We start from the raw sequence: 18,917 nt of genomic DNA, 5'->3' as shown, positions 1-18,917 counted from the left end.
TTGGTGTTATGCATCTTTCTAAAATGCATTTTTGTTCATGGGTGGGTAAGTAAAGTGTTATGTAAGAGAGTAAATTTTGTTACTGTTCCAAAACAAACGTCATGTTCTGGAAGTTCTGTTGAGCCGTTTTGAATTGGTTGCAGTTGCAGTTCATCGCTTGAAAACATGGCTCATTTTGGTTGTTTGGAACAAAATATGGAAGGACCCAGAGTGATTTTGGGAGATGAGTAGAACAAGGCTGACTCACCCCACTTTGACATAACCTGTACACCAGCTTGAGAAGTCTACAATATTCTCTCCCTGCCCTTCACAACCACTTTGATGTCCCACCATATCATAGAAACATAGAAACATAGAAGACTGACGGCAGAAAAAGACCCCATGGTCCATCTAGTCTGCCCTTATACTATTTCCTGTATTTTATCTTACAATGGATATATGTTTCTCCCAGGCATGTTTAAATTCAGTTACTGTGGATTTCCCAACCACGTCTGCTGGAAATTTGTTCCAAAGAGCTACTACTCTTTCAGTAAAATAATATTTTCTCATGTTGCCTTTGATCTTTCCCCCAACTAACTTCAGATTGTGTCCCCTTGTTCTTGTGTTCACTTTCCTGTTAAAAACACTTCCCTCCTGAACCCTATTTAACCCTTTAACATATTTAAATGTTTCGATCATGTCCCCCCTTTTCCTTCTGTCCTCCAGACTATACAGATTGAGTTCATTCAGTCTTTCCTGATACGTTTTATACTTCAGACCTTCCACCATTCTTGTAGCCCGTCTTTGGACCCGTTCAATTTTGTCAATATCTTTTTTAGGTGAGGTCTCCAGAACTGAACACAGTATTCCAAATGTGGTCTCACCAGCGCTCTATATAAGGGGATCACAATCTCTCTCTTCCTGCTTGTTATACCTCTAGCTATGCAGCCAAGCATCCTACTTGCCTTTCCTACCGCCCGACCACACTGCTCACCCATTTTGAGACTGTCAGAAATCACTACCCCTAAATCCTTCTCTTCTGAAGTTTTTGCTAACACAGAACTGCCAATGCAATACTCAGATTTAGGATTCCTTTTCCCCAAGTGCATTATTTTACATTTGGAAACATTAAACTGCAGTTTCCATTGCTTTGACCATTTATCTAGTAACGCTAAATCATTTACCATATTACAGACCCCTCCAGGAATATCAACCCTATTGCACACTTTAGAGTCATCAGCAAATAGGCAAACCTTCCCTACCTACTGACCAATGTGCTCTCTGATATTTCCAGCACTTTCCCTTCCTCCTCTCAGCCACCAATATTCTTGTGCCATATATCCTACCAGTTTATCCACCTCCTATTTTTCTTACAGCCATCCCTTTCCTCATCTCCCAGGTACTGCTGCTAGTTCTCCCAGTGTCATCATTAAGGAAACCTATCAGCCGAGAAATAACACAACTAGAAATTAAGAAAACACCAGAATTTTTTTTTATTAGGCATATCAAATAACAAATACAAAAAAAAATATACATTATTTAATAGTTCACATATTAGTAGCAGGCAGGATAGCCTCTGCACAAAAATGGAAAGATATTAAGATTCTAAAAGAAAGAGATATTCTTAAGAAGATTCTAGACTGTGCCGAGTTAGATATGATGACGAGACGGTTAAACAACCAAGAAGAATCAGAATTTTATATTATTTGGCAGAAAGTATATATTTGGTGGGAAATAAGGAAAAAGAGACAAGTGTGTTGTTATAGTATATTGCATATTTGAATTTAGTATTAGAACTGTGTAAGATGGCAATTACTAGTATAAACATAAATTTTTCTTTCTTCTCTTAAAACTTTTCTTTTTTTATATATATCTTTACAAATTTTTGATATAGATTTAGATTTATTATATTAAAATTGACATTTTTATTTTATATACTTATATGTATTTTATAGACAATTTTTTATTATTATTATGATGACGACTTCTACTCCGAGCGGAGCAACTGTAGCTCCACCAAATGTTGTATGTTATGTTTGTCATGTTTGTTTTTTTGAAAAATCAATAAAATATTTTTTTTTTTTTTAAAAAGGAAATCTATCAGCCTTAGGTTTTCACATTCAGTCTCCTCACAAACAATCTATTATGCAGTGCACAAATGTCAGATCATGCATTTAAGCGAAAATAATCCTCTGGCAGGGTACAGTATTGGAGGTACAATGTTAGAACAACAGAAGAAAAGGATTTAGGTGTACTTATAGCAGATGACTGCAAAACTAGTAAACAGTGTGGCTAGATAGCTGTGAAGGCAAACAAAATTCTGGGATGCATCTCTTGAGGAATCACCAGCAGGAAAAAGGAGGTTCTAATCCTCCTACATAGGACATGATTGAAACCTTTAAATATGAAACCTTTAAAGGTGAGAATAAAGTTCTAGAAAGCAGTACTGTATTTCAATGTTAAGCAAAAAGTAAGAGCACATGAACATAATAACCTTAAACTAGGGAAAGCAGGGAGAGAGAGTGTTCAAAAGTAATGTTAATCATATTACTTCACAGAAACAGTAGCAGAAGATTGGAACCAATTTCCAACAGAGAATGGATCAGTGAGTAGTAATAGAGTTTAAACACATGTCCATCACATGACAAGAAATAAAAATTAATTTTATTTTTTTATTTCTTGTCAGATGATGGACATGTGTTTAAACTCTATTATTAATTAATTAAACTCTGTTAATTAAAACAGAAACAAAGGTATACTCGATGGACCAGTAGGTCTTCTGCTGTCAGTTTTCTATGTTCCTGTTCTACTCAGGAAAAAAAAATCAATTTTATTTCATACCTGGAAAAACTCTTGTTTTAAAATTCATTTCATTTCATTTCATTTATTTAGATTTGTATGCCGCCCCTCTCCGCAGACTCGGGGCGGCTCACAGCAGAATAACAGAAGACAATTTCAGCAAATCTAAATTTCTACTAAAAACATTTTAAAAACCCCATTTTCTAAGCACACATACATACACACATACCATTCATAAATTGTATATGCCCGGGGGAGATGTCTCAGTTCCCCCATGCCTGACGACACAGGTGGGTCTTAAGGAGTTTACGAAAGGCAAGGAGAGTAGGGGCAGTTCTAATCTCCGGGGGGAGTTGGTTCCAGAGGGTCGGGGCCACCACAGAGAAGGCTCTTCCCCTGGGGCCCGCCAACCGACATTGTTTAGTTGACGGGACCCGGAGAAGGCCCACTCTATGGGACCTAATCGGTCGCTGGGATTCGTGCGGCAGAAGGCGGTCTCGGAGATATTCTGGTCCAGTGCCATGAAGGGCTTTAAAGGTCATAACCAACACTTTGAATTGTGACCGGAAGTTGATCGGCAACCAATGCAGACTGCGGAGTGATGGTGAAACATGGGCATACCTAGGTAGGCCCATGACTGCTCTCGCAGCTGCATTCTGCACGATCTGAAGTTTCCGAACACTTTTCAAAGGTAGCCCCATGTAGAGAGCATTACAGTAGTCGAACCTCGAGGTGATGAGGGCATGAGTGACTGTGAGCAATGAGTCCCGGTCCAGATAGGGACGCAACTGGTGCACCAGGCGAACCTGGGCAAACGCCCCCCTCGCCACAGCTGAGAGATGTTTTTCTAATGTGAGCTGTGGATCGAGGAGGACGCCCAAGTTGCGGACCCTCTCTGAGGGGGTCAATAATTCCCCCCCCAGTGTAATGGACGGACAGATGGGATTGTCCTTGGGAGGCAGAACCCACAGCCACTCCGTCTTATCCGGGTTGAGCTTGAGTCTGTTGACACCCATCCAGGCCCCAACAGCCTCCAGGCACCGGCACATCACTTCCACCGCTTCGTTGACTGGGCATGGGGTGGAGATGTAAAGCTGGGTATCATCCGCATATTGATGATACCTCACCCCATGTCCTTGGATGATCTCGCCCAGCGGTTTCATGTAGATGTTGAATAGCAGGGGGGAGAGGACCGACCCCTGAGGCACCCCACAAGGGAGAAACCTAGGAGTCGACCTCTGACCCCCCACTAACACCGACTGCGACCGGCCAGAGAGGTAGGAGGAGAACCACTGAAGGACAGTGCCTCCCACCCCCAACCCCTCCAGCCGGCGCAGAAGGATACCATGGTCGATGGTATCGAAAGCCGCTGAGAGGTCAAGGAGCACCAGGACAGAGGATAAACCCCTGTCCCGGGCCCGCCAGAGATCATCCATCAACGCGACCAAAGCGGTTTCCGTGCTGTAACCGGGCCTGAAACCCGACTGCTGGGGACCTAGATAATCGGCTTCTTCCAAGGACCGCTGGAGCTGGAGCGCCACCACCTTCTCGACAACCTTCCCCATAAAGGGAAGGTTGGAGACTGGACGATAGTTGTTAAGCACAGCTGGGTCCAGGGAGGGCTTCTTGAGGAGGGGGCGCACGAGCGCTTCTTTATAGAGTGATGGAAAAACTCCCCTCCCCAAGGAAGCGTTGGTAATCTCCTGGGCCCAGCTCCGTGTCACCTCCCGACTGGCCGAAACCAGCCAGGAGGGACACGGATCCAGTAAACAGGTGGCGGAACTCACAGCTCCAATGGCCTTGTCCACTTCATCAGGTGTCACCAGATCAAACTCTTCCCAGACAGGTGGACAAGTATCTGAAACATGCATGATTCAGTTCAGGCATTGATCACCCAGAATCGTATTTCATTTTCAGAATGGTTTGTGCACAAATCATTTTGCCCACAATTAATAATAAGGAATTCTGGCTGATGTGTGAATGCTTCCACTCTGTTCAAGTAACACTTCCAGAATTTGGAAATTTGGTAGGTTTTTGAGAAATAAATGCTTACTGTGTTTCCCAAAGTGTGGAATGCATACTCCCAGGGGTACGGGAAGAGTTTGGTGGGGGTATGCGTTGCACCAGAGTTTGGTGGGGATAGTTCTGAAATACATCTTGTCTTTTCCAACTTCATATTTATGTGAAGTTGCTTTTTCAGCATTTGTAGACATTAAGTCGAAAAAAAGGAACAGACTATTGGACGTGGAACCGCATCTCAGATTAAAATTTAACAATCAAGGAACCAAATTATGACGATCTGTCATCTCAGCACAAACAATTTCATCCTTCTCATTGGTCCAAATAAATGCTATTTATAATATAACTTTTATTTATATTTTATTATGAATAATTTTATTTTTCATTTATTATTATTTTGTGTATGTACCAAAAAAAATAAAAAATAAAAATCTTTTGATTGTTTTTAAAATACATCCATTTTTTTTACGAAGGCTACTAAGTGTTACGAAAATTATAGAAGGGGTACACATATGTCAAAAGTTTGGGAAACACTGCTCTACAGCATCAATTTCTTATTTTCGTTGCAGGGATTGTGCAATTGATCCAACTTGTGTACTTTGCATGGATTGCTTCCAGAACAGTATTCATGTAAATCACCGTTACAAGGTAAATAATTTTTTTTTAAATTGGCCAAGTGTGATTGGACACACAAGGAATTTGTCTTGGTGCATATGCTCTCAGTGTACAAAAAAGAAAAGATACGTTCGTCAAGGATCATAAGGTACACTTAATGATAGTCTGGGTACAAATAAGCAATCAATCATATTAGGAACCAGTCAATATAAATTCTAAGGATATAAGTAACAAAGTTACATACAGTCATTAGTGGGAGGAGATGAGTGATGGGAATGATGAGAAGATTAATAGTGCAGACTTAGTAAATAGTTTGTAGTTTTGAGGGAATTATTTGTTTAGCAGAGTGATGGTGTTTGGGAAAAAGCTATTTTTGCGTTTAGTTGTTCTGTTGTGCGGTGCTTATAGCATCATTTTGAGGGTAGGAGTTGAAACAGTTTGTATCCAGGATGTGAGGGGTCAGCCCTCTTTTTGACTCCTGCAGTACACAGGTCCTCAATGGAAGGCAGATTCGTAGCAATTGTTTTTTCTGCAGTTCTAATTATCCTCTGAAGTCTATCTCTGTCTTTTTGGGTTGCAGAACCAAACCAGACAGTTATAGAGGTGCAGATGACAGTCTCAATAATTCTTCTGTAGAACTGTATCAGGAGCCGCGTGGGCAGTTTGAGCTTTCTGAGTTGGCGCAGAAAGAACATTCTTTGTTGTGCTTTTTTGATGACATTTTTGATGTTAGGTGACAATTTTAGATCTTGCGATATGGTAGAATCTAGAAATTTGAAGGTCTCTACTATTGATACTGTGTTATCTTGTAATGTAAGAGGTGAATTTATGGGTGAGTTTCTCCAAAAGTCTACCAAAAGTCTACTATGGCTTTAAGTGTGTTCCGTTCCAGATTGATCCGGTCGCACTACAAGGTTAGTTGTTTAACCTCCTATCTGATATGTGCTTTGGCATGATATCTATTAATGTAGTGTGCTAATAATGTAAATGATCATTTCTGAGAATTTGATTGTGTTTTTTAGGTATTGAAGGTAAATAACATATGTCTACAAAAAATGTTTTTGTATTCACTGCAGTTGACCTTGTACTTTTCTGAAACATTTTTTCTTCTGATTTCAAAAATGTACAGTATATAGTTTTTTGTAGCAGGTATAGATTCCACGGAGCAGCATCATTACTATAAGGTATAGGAAATATACTGGCAACATTAAGAAAACAGTAATCTACCTATCAGAAATAGCATAATAACAAAAATGCTTCTATGTCAGACACTTAATGTGATAGAGCAAAACTAAGCATATATTTGGAATCTGCACATCAAACTCCATAAATAGATATATTACTCTTGCTGATTATTTTTTTTGTGGGTTTGGCCAGTGTAATAGTACATGAAAATCAATTTATGTTAAGTGGTAGAATACTTAATAGCCACATCAATTCAGGCAGCAAAAATTACTAGGCAGAATAGAAAAGCTGACTATCTAATTTCATAAACTTACTTTCAGGTTCTTTCAGGTTCAGAACCATAGAATTAATTTAAAATTAACAGCTACATAAGTAATGGATAATCTCAGAAAGAAACCTCAAATTTCCATACAGAATATCTAGGACCCCCATTTAGGGGCAATAAAAATTAGTTAATTTAAAAGATCAGATAACAGAGAGGGTAGTCTACTGTTGCTTAACGGAGAAAAAAAATTAGGAAAGACCCACTCTAATGAATCGGGCAGTTAGCAGTTGTAGTAAGAGTCACTTTTAATAGAATGGACCTTTTCTAAATTTCTTTCTTTGTCCATTAAGCAGGCTCCTGCCCTCTTATTTGTTTCCTAGGCAGCATCTCGTCCCCTCATCCCTCTAGGTCAGGGGTGTCAAACTCACTTGGGACTTTTTTCTTCTTTGCTAAACCTGCCGTGGGCTTGGGTGTGGCCAACATGTGATGCATCCGGCCAATAGGCTGAGAGTTTGGCGGTCCAGCTTTTGGTCATTTTCACATAACCATTACAAGAGGAGAACACAAACAAATTTGGGTATAGTTGTTATTCATGTAATGTAGTACTTTTGTGATATATGCCATGCCATTGTTCTGCATTACTTCCAAAATGAATTTAATGGTTCTGACCTGCCCATTGTCTCCTCTGTTCTTAATTGTTTTAGATGCATACTTCCACTGGAGGAGGGTTTTGTGACTGTGGGGATACAGAAGCATGGAAGACTGGACCAGTGTGTACAAAACATGAGCCTGAAGGAAGAGATAATACCCAAGAGGTATTTCTTTGTGATACATTGAAAGAACTAATATTGTATAAGAATAATTCCGAATTATGTACCAGTGAGTTGTTTGTCCATGCTCACAAAATATTTGGAACATCTTTGTATCATAATCCTCAATGTTTGTGTTCCCTTGTACTGTGTAAATTTTCACAGACTTCTTCTGAGTTTATAATTTTACAAAAGTGGACCCTCAGAAGCTGTTTATCTTGTTCAAGTTTTTTGAACAAGACAGTAAGGTCATAAAGAAACCTCACTTTTTGTTCTCTTGATTGAAAATAATGTTGAACTTTGATTGGCTAATGATATGTTGAAAGAATGCCACGATTTATACATGGTATGTGTGTGTGTGTGTATGTTTGCTTTTAATAATGGGGTTTTTAGTGTTTTTTAAATTATTAGATTTGTTCTTACATTGTTCTTGTTATTGTTGTGAGCCGCCCCAATTCTACGGAGAGGGGTGGCATACAAATCTAATAAATAATAATAATAATCCTAAGTCCGTGATGATGAACCTATGGCACACGTCAATGTCAATGTTTTTTGGATCCAATTTGGTTTAAGGCATCAGGTTAGAAACCAAGAGATTGCTTGTTTTAGTCCTGCCTTAGTCACATAGCCAGCTTCTTTAGTCTTAGGCTTGTTGCTTTCTCCTAGCCCTAGAAAGGAAGCAATGACAAATCTCTTGTGAAAAACTTGGCCAGGAAAACTGCAGAACCAGTCTTGGCAGCCAACAGATACCAGTTGATACAAACCCTCTCCCACCAACCAAGAGAGAGAATGAAAGAGATATTTCTTATTGAACAATTGCTACTATAAGATACTTCTTTCACTAGATAGCAATGAAAGTATCTGCAACAATACTCACTGGTTAACTGTACTATGGGTCTAACATGGGTACATTGATTTTTTTTTTTGGTAGAATTTGGAATGCCAGTTGAATGAAGAGGTAATAGCACAAGCAAGGAAAATATTCCCTTCAGTTATAAAATATATTGTTGATATGACTGTTTGGGAAGAGGAGAAAGAGCTGTCTTCAGAGCTTGTGATTAAGTAAGTAATTTGTTAAGAGTTGGTTTCTAAGTGTCTTACTTGTTTCCATTCCAAGATTGTTAATAATAGAGTTACAAACAGTGAAAATAATGCATCCTCCAGTCAGAAACAGGCAAGAACTTTGAATAACTTAGCAAGGGAAAGCAAATGATGAGTAGGCGTGGAGAATTATATAGAATCACCAACTTTATGTATGTTGAAATTCTCACTCTACCAGTAAAATGATTTCCTGTCTACTCTGTAAAGATTAGTCTGGCAGATGTTGTGGTTAGCTCTGGCCCAGCTCCTGCCCCAAGCAATGTGGAGGTGGAGGTGGGGGAGACATCCACATGCCGCAGGCCTGTTTTGCTTCCAGTAGAATCTGTCTCCTCTGACCAAGGAAGCGTGAGTGACAGGGAAGAGGGGAGTTTGGCAGACAGCCCAGGAGGAGATCAATTATCTGTATCATCCCTGGATTCTGAACAAGAATTAATGACATGTCCACGCATGCGTAGAGTGATGCATAGGAGACAATAACTGAAGGATTATTACAAGAGAAAATGAGGCCACCTATGGTTGGGTGGGGCTGCTGTAGTTAGTGCTACAGATAAAAGTGCAGCCTGGTGTGTTAGCCTCATGGCAGTTTATCTGATTCATTGTTTCGTCAAGATCTTGATTTTTGTCCTGTTCAAGATTGTGTGTGGACTCTCTGGACTTTAGAATTGGACTCAATTTCCCAGTTATTGGGTGAGCAATTGGATTGTGTGCCTTGTGTGTACCAGAAAATCCCTTTGACATTTAAAAAGGGAGCTGTTTCTGTTTTTCTGTTTATAAAAACTTTTGGGTTTTCCTTTTATCTGTGGTGTGTGTCTTCCTGGACTAATTACCCTGTAATTACGGGTGGTTGAAACACACCAGCAGAACAGCAGATAATGGATTTTTTTCTTGCAAGGTACTTAAAAGTCTTTCTATACTTAAGGCCTCATAGTAGTATAGAGATTGTTTAATTTTGAAAGATAATGCTACTTGTTACAAAGAAAACCCTGGGTCTCTGGAGAGGGGCAGCATACAAGTCTAATAAATAATAATAATAAATAATTTATGTCCTTTAATTCTGAGTGCTAAATAAGAAGGGACATCCTATATAATGCTGAATAACTGACTCAAGGACTCTTGAATATAATTGGGAGTGTTTTTGAAAGCAAGTATGCATAATGATGAATTTCTTGGTTTAACTATTTACTATACGTTTATTTGTAGTTTGTGCTATTCCTGTGGCCAACTTTAACTTGGAAGTTATTTCAGTTCTTCTCATGGGTCATCAATCATCTTTTGGGGTTGTTGTGGTTTTTTTTACAGTAGAGAGAAGCCAGACAAACACTATTGTGTCCTTTTCAATGATGAGCATCATTCTTACGATCATGTTATATATAGTCTACAAAGAACTCTTGGGTGTGATCTTGGAGAAGCCCAGATATATACCACTGCTATAGATAAAGAGGTTAGTAGTATAAACAATTTCTGAAATAAGTGTGTGAATTCCTATTATTATCTTCTGTGGTATCCAACTTGATAGAGGATGAAGGACATTGTCATTTTTAAAATAAATGTTGAAATTGTTTTGCTGCATAGTTCTCTCTTGCACAGATTGGTGTAACATATTGCAGTGTTCATTATTGGATTCTAAGTTGTCACTATAATCAATATATTAGATTGACTTCTTAAGGTAAATTTTGTTATAGACTTACAATTTTCAGAACAATGAGTTTTCTTTTAAGTCAGTTGACACCTTTATTATTGTTTTAGCAGGATTAATTATTCTAGAAATTTAGTGAATGAACAGGGCTGGTTATTTTTTTGCTCCCATACCAGATTCTCTTCTTTAAAATATAAGAATATTTTTAAAGCCCTGTGACCATCCAGGCCATATGCTAATTTCCGACAGTGAATTTATTTCTTTAAAAGAGCTACATTATGGCATTATCTCTGTAATAATGTTAATGTTATTTGTCAGTTTTAAAAGTCATGGATGTTGATTTATATCTAACAAAAGCTAATTCAAATTTAAATTATAATACAAAATGATGAAATATTTGTACCATTTCCATTTAAATCAGCCTGAAAGCAACTGTTCTATTTTGGTCTTGCTTTTTGTTTGCACACACTATAATAACATTGTCTAACTGTCTATCTCTATTTTAATTTTATTTTATTTTAAAAAATTATACAGGGTCGGAAGGCTGTTAAGAAGGGGTCATATGTTGTTTGTCAGGAAGCAAAAGAGGAGATTAAGGTAACAATAGAATTTAAAAAATATGTATACTATTCTGTACATTTATGAAGATATATTCATAGAGATGATTTTCCTTGATTTTAATCCCATTTTTTTGTTTTATCAACTGTTATCCATAGAATGCTTGTATTCTCATTCGAATTTTTAATATTCTTATTTTCTAGAAACATTCAAATAATGTTTCCCAAGGTCCTCTTAATGTGATGGTTCTTCATGCAGATGTAATGGCTCATCAGAAATTTGCTTTGCGTCTTGGTTCTTGGTTAAACAAACTTATGAGCTATTCAAGTAAGTATCCTAGATTATTTTGTGTTGTGCGTGGATTGCAAAATAGTGAATAAGAGCTTTATTGTTTTTGGCAAATATTTTCCTTGTTAGTAAAACCAGTTAAAAATGATTCTGTTCTTCTGTGAAAAACTATTTTTCTGGTACTGCTAAACCATCATCCCTTAAAACGGTGACGTAAAACTTCTCCTGGCTTGAGGGTCACACTGAATTTTGAACAGCTTGTTGGGGGTCACCGTCCAAAGGTGGATGAAAGATTGCCTATTTTATTTTATTTTTTCTTGATGTTTAAGGGACAAATTTATGGGTTGTTTGGGCATATTTCTTTATCCCCACCCTCAAATAAAATTAGATCAAAATTTGGGGCTAAATCCATTTTGTTTGGATAAGGATCTTCAGGAACCTTTGCAGCAATAACAATAACACTTAGACTTATGTACCACTTCACACTGCTTTGCAGCCCTCTCTAAGAGGTTTACGGAGTCAGCATATTGCCCCCAACAATCTGGGTCCTTATTTTACCCTCCTCGGAAGGATGGAAGGCTGAGTCAGCCTTCAGCCTGGTGAGATTCGAACTGCCAAGTTGCAGGCAGCTGTCAGTCAGCAGAAGTAGGCTGCAGTACTGTGTTCTAACCACTGCGCCACTAGGGTTCTTGTACCTTTTTTCTTCAAAAGAATTGCATTGTATCATTGATTATTGTTGCAAAATCATTACAGGAGTAAACATGAAAATAATTGTATAAAATTACTCAGTATGGGAGCAAGGACATTTGATATATCTTTCTGCTATATGTGAAGATTTTTTGCATGATATTTTTCCTAAGGATTTCAGTTCAATCTTTCAGCAATCTAAACCTTCATATTACATGTTCCTCTTTTAGGTGATTTTCGTCAGATATTCTGTAAAATATGTTTACAAGAAGAAGTTTGTTCAGGGAATCCTTGTCTTATAAGCACACTGATGCTGTGGGATGCAAAACTTTATAAAGGTAAATCGAATCCTGGGGAAACAACTGTGGGACAGTTTCCAGCTGATAATTTTCTAGAAGCATTTGGTGGCCCCCTGTAAGAAATAAAATAGCTGAACCTTCTGTTATGGTCGTAGAAAATAATACAAAACCCTTAACTTCTTATTTTAGTCATTGTGTCAAATGTTTTTCCTCGAGAGGGGTACAGTGTTTCCTTTAATCGAATCCTTTTAGGCATTGACAAGGCTAGGCAGAACATGTGACGATAATAAATACTATTTATTACTGTGCATAGTCCAACAAATAAATTTCATTTACTAATTAATAATAAAGTGCCTTTTCATTTAATGAATATGTGTTATACTCTGTTTCTAGATACTTATTCCTATTTAGATAATTTATTTAGAATCTATCTAGAACAGTGTTTCCCAACCTTGGCAACTTGAAGATATCTGGACTTCAACTTCCAGAATTCCCCAGCCAGCATTTGCTGGCTGGGGAATTCTGGGAGTTGAAGTCCAGATATCTTCAAGTTGCCAAGGTTGGGAAACACTGATATAGAAAGCCTAAGATAGTAATCCTGTATTTTGTAGATTCCTTGCCTTTCATTCTTTGGTCTCAACAGCTCCAGTTAGCTGTAGAAATTTCCCATGACTTTACGTTTAGCTTATCTTTACTTTGTATTTCTGTAATGGGTCATGTGCTATTATTTCAATTGTATTCGGCAACAACTTAATTTGCCTGCGTTTAAAAGCACTCCTGTATTCTAATTTTGGTTGACCTTCTTAGCTTACCAGTTCATTCTTTTTCATCTCCACCTTAGCTTTTCTTAACCCTGAAACATCTTTCTCTCTTCCCCTATTGTCAAAGTTCCAGGCACTTTCTGTTAGGTTCTCTTGGTATGATATTCTGCCTTCTCTCTCTTACTCTTGGTCATAGCTTGGTGTCATGGCAGCTTTTAGCCTTTTCTTGCTGGCTGTGGGGCTAAGTTGTCTATTAGATACTCCCTTGTGCCCTTTCTTCTTTCAGTTGTGTGGGGTTTAAGATTTTTTGCCTCTTCTTACAAACTATTTTCACCTTACAAACCCACCACCACCGTGTTTTTGTGATGCTGCAGGGGAATCCCAGCAGTGCAAAAACGGGTGCTTCGCTGGCAACAGAAGTCCAGAGGTGGGGATTCCCAGTGAGGGGAGCCTCAGTGAAATCACAGCATTGCAAAAACACAGAGGTCCGGAGGTGGGGTTTCAAGGACTTCAGTGTTTTTGTGAAGCTGCGATTTCACTGAAACTCCCTTCGCTGGGAAACCCCACCTCCGGACTTCCATTGCTAGCGAAGTGCTCATTTTTGCGATGTTGGGATTCCCCTGCAGTATCACACAGAGGTGAGGTTTCCCATAGAGTGGAGCCTCAGGGAAATCCCAGTAGCGCAAAAATTGGCGCTTCGGCTGGCAAAAGGGGTGAATTTTGGGCTTGCACCCATTAATCGCTTTTCCATTGATTCCTATGGGAAACATTGTTTCGTCTTACAAACTTTTCACCTTAAGAACCTCATCCCGGAACCAATTAAGTTTGTAAGACAAGGTATCACTGTATTAGCTCTTCTTCTGCTCTTTATTTCCTGCTGTTTCATTGTCTATTGGATGTAGTTTGAGACATTGAGCCCTTTGCTTCTCCGTGGCCTTTATCAGATCTCACTCCAAGAGAGTTTTCTTGACATCATGTGCAGTTATTCTTGGGTGGTGTCCATCTTCCCTCAGTCTTTTTTGAGCAGCTTCCCTGATGGTCCTCAGGACTGACTCCCAGTACAGTGTGTCTTCTACTCACAAGATCATTATAGTCTACTCACCTAGGCGCCGCTAGCTTTTTCTTTGCTGTCCTACTTGGACTTCTTGTCTTTTCCAGATATTTCTGAGGCTTCCACTCATTCTCCTTCCAAGGTGGTTTTTCCAACACATCTGACCAATAGGTTACCCCTTCTAAAGTAGTTTGATCTATTCTTTAATGATTTGGTTTCTCACTTAAATAGGTTTACATGCCAGTGGAATAAAACTTTCATAAATATGCCATTATTATGCTTAAAACAGATTTGCTAGATACTTTATTTAGTTTCTACAAAGGGTGATATCCTTTTAGCAAAGGTTATTCATTGAGATGATTCAGGCTTTAATAGCAGTTTAGCAGTTTATCTTAAATAGATTTTCCATTTTTATCTAAGCATTGCACTTACTAAAAAATCTATTAATTTGTAATGAAATGTTTTTGAGTGAAAAAATGTTATGAATTTTTCCAGGAGCAAGAAAGATTTTACATGAACTAATCTTCAGTACTTTTTTTATGGAAATGGAGTATAAAAAACATTTTGCTATGGAGTTTGTTAAGGTAATTTATCTAATGTATTATCTTTCACCTTGCAGTAGTAAATTTTTTCTTCATATTTAAATTGTTATCTGATTGGTAAAAAAAATACCATATTTTTCAGAGTACAAAATTCACCAGATTATAAGATGCAGCTACATTTACAGGAGGAAAACAAGAAAAAAAAGTTTTGGGCCTCCACGCATCAGATATTTGCCTTCCCAGGCCCCAGAAGCACTATGCGGTGCTCCACATGGCCATTTTTTGCCAAAAACAGGCCCTTTTTGGTCTGCAGAGTGCTTCTGGGGGTTAGGGGGGCAAAAACACAATGCTTGGAGGGCTTGGGAGCCCCCAAACTGACCAATTTTTTGTGTGAAAACGAGCCGTACAAAGCACTGCAGAATGCTACTGGGAGCTGGGGAAGGCGAAAAAGTGTCACGCGAAGAGCTTAGGAGCCTCAAAACAGGCCTATTTTTGGCAAAAACGGGCTGTGCTTCTGGGGGCTGAGGAGAGCAAAAATGTGATATGCAGAGGGTTCAGGAGGACCAAAACGCCCATTTTCACCCACTTTTAGGGATGGGAAGATGTGTCTTATACTCGGTAACTATCTTCTGAGAGCTGTAATATAAAATACTTTAATATTTATTGTATTCTATAACAAGTTATAATGCAGAGGTACACAACCAGAACTTCAAGGAGCATGTGTGGTCTTACATGCCTTGGTGCAGATACAAAACTGCTGCTTTATTTTAATCTATCTGCTGTTTTATCTTAATTTTTAAAATGATAGCATGAGAAAATGACTTTGGGTTGAATTATATTAATCATATTAATTAAATGGAACTTCAAAATTAATGTTCATCCTAGATTCTCATCCATTTTGCTCTCCAGATGTGTCCCATTTTACCAAATGCTATTCACCATAGTTTCCTGATTTTGTGAAGTAAATTTTCCTGAGTGGAAGTAGATATTTCATTTGTCCAATTTCTACTCTTCAGATGGTTTACATATCATAATCCAGTCAATAAACTTCCTTTGTATTTGTGTATTCACAGCATTACAAAGCTTTGCAGAGAGAATATATCAGTGATGACCATGAAAGGCAGTTTTCTGTGACAGCACTTTCAGTTCAGATATTCACTGTACCAACATTGGTATGTATACTGTTTCCCCCCTAAACCAGGGATGTCAAACTTGATTATATTGAGGACTGGATCAGGGTTCTCTCTGACCTTGGGATGGGATGGAGTATGTGTGGCCAGCTCGACACCACTCATGCTGGGGGTGCCTGTGGTGGCCCAGCCCTCTGCCAGCAAAAACGGGCTCCTGAGCTCTATTTTCACCGTGGGCCAGTCTTTGCTGTTTCCAGAGTGACCTTGCAGGCCTGATCTAAGCACCCTGTGGGCCGGATCCAGCCTCTGGCGCCTTGGGTTTGACACCCCTGCCCTAAACTTTAACAGAAGTATTTTTCCTTTCCGTGGTCATAAATGACATGAAATCCAGAGGGCCAAGCATATACTAAGACACATAGCAGGCTTTAATCTAGCTAAAATTACTTCTTCTTTATTGTCCCTCTATGAAATCTGGAGCATACATTCTTTGAATGTATCATTTTCCTACAAATATTCACACTCCAAGTTTAATTAGAGTCTTGGCTCCCATGGAAGCCATCATACATGCAGTTGTATACACATTGGCTTTCCTTCAGTTGATATTCCACACTCAATGAATGAACACTTCTAGAAGAAAGATGTAGTAGATGCTTGGAACAAACTTCCAGCAGACGTGGTTGGTAAATGCACAGTGACTGAATTGAAACATGCCTGGGATAAACATATATCCATCCTAAGATAAAATACAGAAAATAGTATAAGGGCAGACTAGATGGACCATGAGGTCTTTTTCTGCCGTCAGTCTTCTATGTTTCTATGTTTTTTATTGTTTGTTTGTTTATTGGATTTATATGCTGCCCCTTTTTGAGGACTCGGGGAGGCTGTTACTCTAATGGCGGAGTTGCTATTACTCAGTGGCTCTTACTCTAGTAGTTACTCTACTCATGGCAGATGTTACTCTAGTGATATAGGCAGGAAAGAGATATCAGGAAGCCCTCACATGTTGAAATCTGTAGACATCATAATACACAAAGAGGGCTTATGAGAGATGGTTTTATCTTGCATGGAAGATAACTTTTCATGAAATATAATTTAAAATATGACAGATAGGAATGTAGCCAAGGTTCACCATTCTACAGGTAGTTTTCGAGTTACAACAGCTCATTTGGTCACCGTTCAAAGTTAACAATGACACTGAAAAATGTGACCCATGACTATTTTTCACAGTTACAACTTTTGCAGCATCCCCATTATCATGTGAACAAAATTCAGATGCTTGGCAACTGGTTTATACTTATGACCATTGCCGTGTCCCAAAGTCATGCAATCACCTTTTCTGACCTGACAAGCAAAGTCAATGGGGAAGGTAGATTCACTTAACAAACCAGGTTATGAACCTATCAATTGCCGTGATTCACTTAACAACTGATTCACTTAACAACAGTAATTTTGGATTCCATTGTTGTCATAAGTCAAGGACTACCTGTATTCAAAAGGCATGATCAGGATGAATAGAGACAGGTCATTATGCTATCTTTTGTTTTTAATGCGAATAGGAATAATGAATAAAGATGCAGTCTTATGTATTTTAGATTTTGAATACATTTCCCTTTTCAGGCCCGCCATCTCATTGAAGAACAAAATGTCATCACAGTCATAACTGAGACCCTTCTAGAAGAACTACCAAAATATTTGGATAAAAATGGCAAATTCAATTTCCAGGGTTACAGCCAAGAGAAATTGGGCCGAGTATATGCAGTCATATATGATCTTAAGTAAGTTTTCGTATTAAAAGCATAGAAGTATTTCATCTTGCAAATACCTTTCTGGATTCTTTTTTTTTTAATAACAATAAATAAATAAAAGACAATAATAACAGTTGACAATTGAAACCTAATACATTACATCGTGAATTTGAACGATATGTCTGAATATAAAAATACAACAATCAGTAAACATATAGACTTACAAAGAAAGGATAGAGAGAAAGTAGAGAAAAGAAAAAAAACAAAAGAGAAGAGAGAAGAAGAAAGGAAGAAAAGGGTGGGCGAGTGTACAGTGGAGCTGTGTTAAGAATATGAACTACAGTAGTTTTAAATTTAGTAGCTCATTACCTTACATCAAAATTGGTAGTATGGATAGGTAAAAGCAAGTGTTGAATAAATCACGGGATAGAGATTTTAAAACTAAAAGTTATATTTCATATTTATACATCTAATATCTCTTACAACTATTGGAAAAAAAAGAGGAAAGGTTTTTCTGGATTCTTGTCCGCTTGTTTAAAACATTGGTATTCCTCTACACTTGACTTCACATATAGATTAATAAATTAGATGTACAGAAACTAACACTTGAAATATCAGCAGTGCTTGCAGGATCGGCTGGATAAAAGTTATAATTCAAATTGCAAATGAACAGCTATAATGTTAGGCAAATTTTAACAAAGAGTACTACGCTTAAACCGAATAGTATCTTGAATCCGGCACTTTCTAAGATTTATAACCATGTTCAATAAAATAATAAATATATTAAATTATTCTGGCAGTATATTGAAGCGGTGGAGATGAATCCTAAAGATGCTTTTTCCCTAGATTTTTTTGAAGACATTTTGCTTCTCATCCCAAGAAGCTTTTCCAACTCTGAACTGCCTATTTTTGTTAGTTTATAATCTAAAATACAAAAATAAAATGGCAAATAATAGGAAACAGGAGAGGGAAAGTGTGGAAGTGGGCGAGGGGGGGGAAATGTTTACTTTTAACTCCCTCTGTTGCTGTCGACTACGGCATTAACATTAAGCCTCAACTTTTTACTTTTCCATATTAAACTAGGTTTTTCTATAATAACAATCTAATCAGTAAAACCAAAATCAAAGTTTCATTTTTTTCCACCTCAGGCACAAGGTGCAGGGGCAGTTTCCAAATACAGTAATACTTCATGATACGAACTTAATTGGTGCAAGGAGGAGGTTCGTAAGACGAAAGGTTCGTAAGACGAAACATTGTTTCCCATAGGAAACAATGTAAAGTCAATTAATCCGTGCAACCAAAAAACCCCCCTCAAAAAAACGGCTTTCGGCGAAGTTCGGCAAAAGTTCAGGGTTCGGGGGGGTGCTGGCAAGCCCCCCAGGCCGGCTGCGACCTTTTAAAACACCCGCGCCGCTTCCCAGCTGTCTCCTGAAGCCAAACGCTAAAGC

General features: G+C 38.3%; 1 protein-coding gene across 1 annotated transcript in view; it reads left to right on the top strand.

The window, feature by feature from the left end:
* Positions 1-18,917, top strand: part of UBR1 (ubiquitin protein ligase E3 component n-recognin 1) — an 88,045-nt gene that overhangs the window by 7,683 nt on the left and 61,445 nt on the right. The window contains exons 3-12 of the mRNA XM_070757812.1: positions 5,367-5,445; positions 7,567-7,677; positions 8,603-8,733; positions 10,072-10,213; positions 10,943-11,005; positions 11,170-11,293; positions 12,172-12,279; positions 14,548-14,636; positions 15,668-15,766; positions 17,342-17,499. Of these exons, the coding sequence (XP_070613913.1) occupies positions 5,367-5,445; positions 7,567-7,677; positions 8,603-8,733; positions 10,072-10,213; positions 10,943-11,005; positions 11,170-11,293; positions 12,172-12,279; positions 14,548-14,636; positions 15,668-15,766; positions 17,342-17,499 (1,104 nt within the window). The remainder of the gene's footprint in view (positions 1-5,366; positions 5,446-7,566; positions 7,678-8,602; positions 8,734-10,071; positions 10,214-10,942; positions 11,006-11,169; positions 11,294-12,171; positions 12,280-14,547; positions 14,637-15,667; positions 15,767-17,341; positions 17,500-18,917) is intronic.

The sequence above is a fragment of the Erythrolamprus reginae genome, chromosome 1 (genome assembly GCF_031021105.1).
Source record: "Erythrolamprus reginae isolate rEryReg1 chromosome 1, rEryReg1.hap1, whole genome shotgun sequence".
NCBI lineage: Eukaryota > Metazoa > Chordata > Lepidosauria > Squamata > Dipsadidae > Erythrolamprus > Erythrolamprus reginae.
The sequence above is the reverse complement of the archived record's forward strand: the minus strand, read 5'-3'. Positions and strand labels throughout refer to the sequence as shown.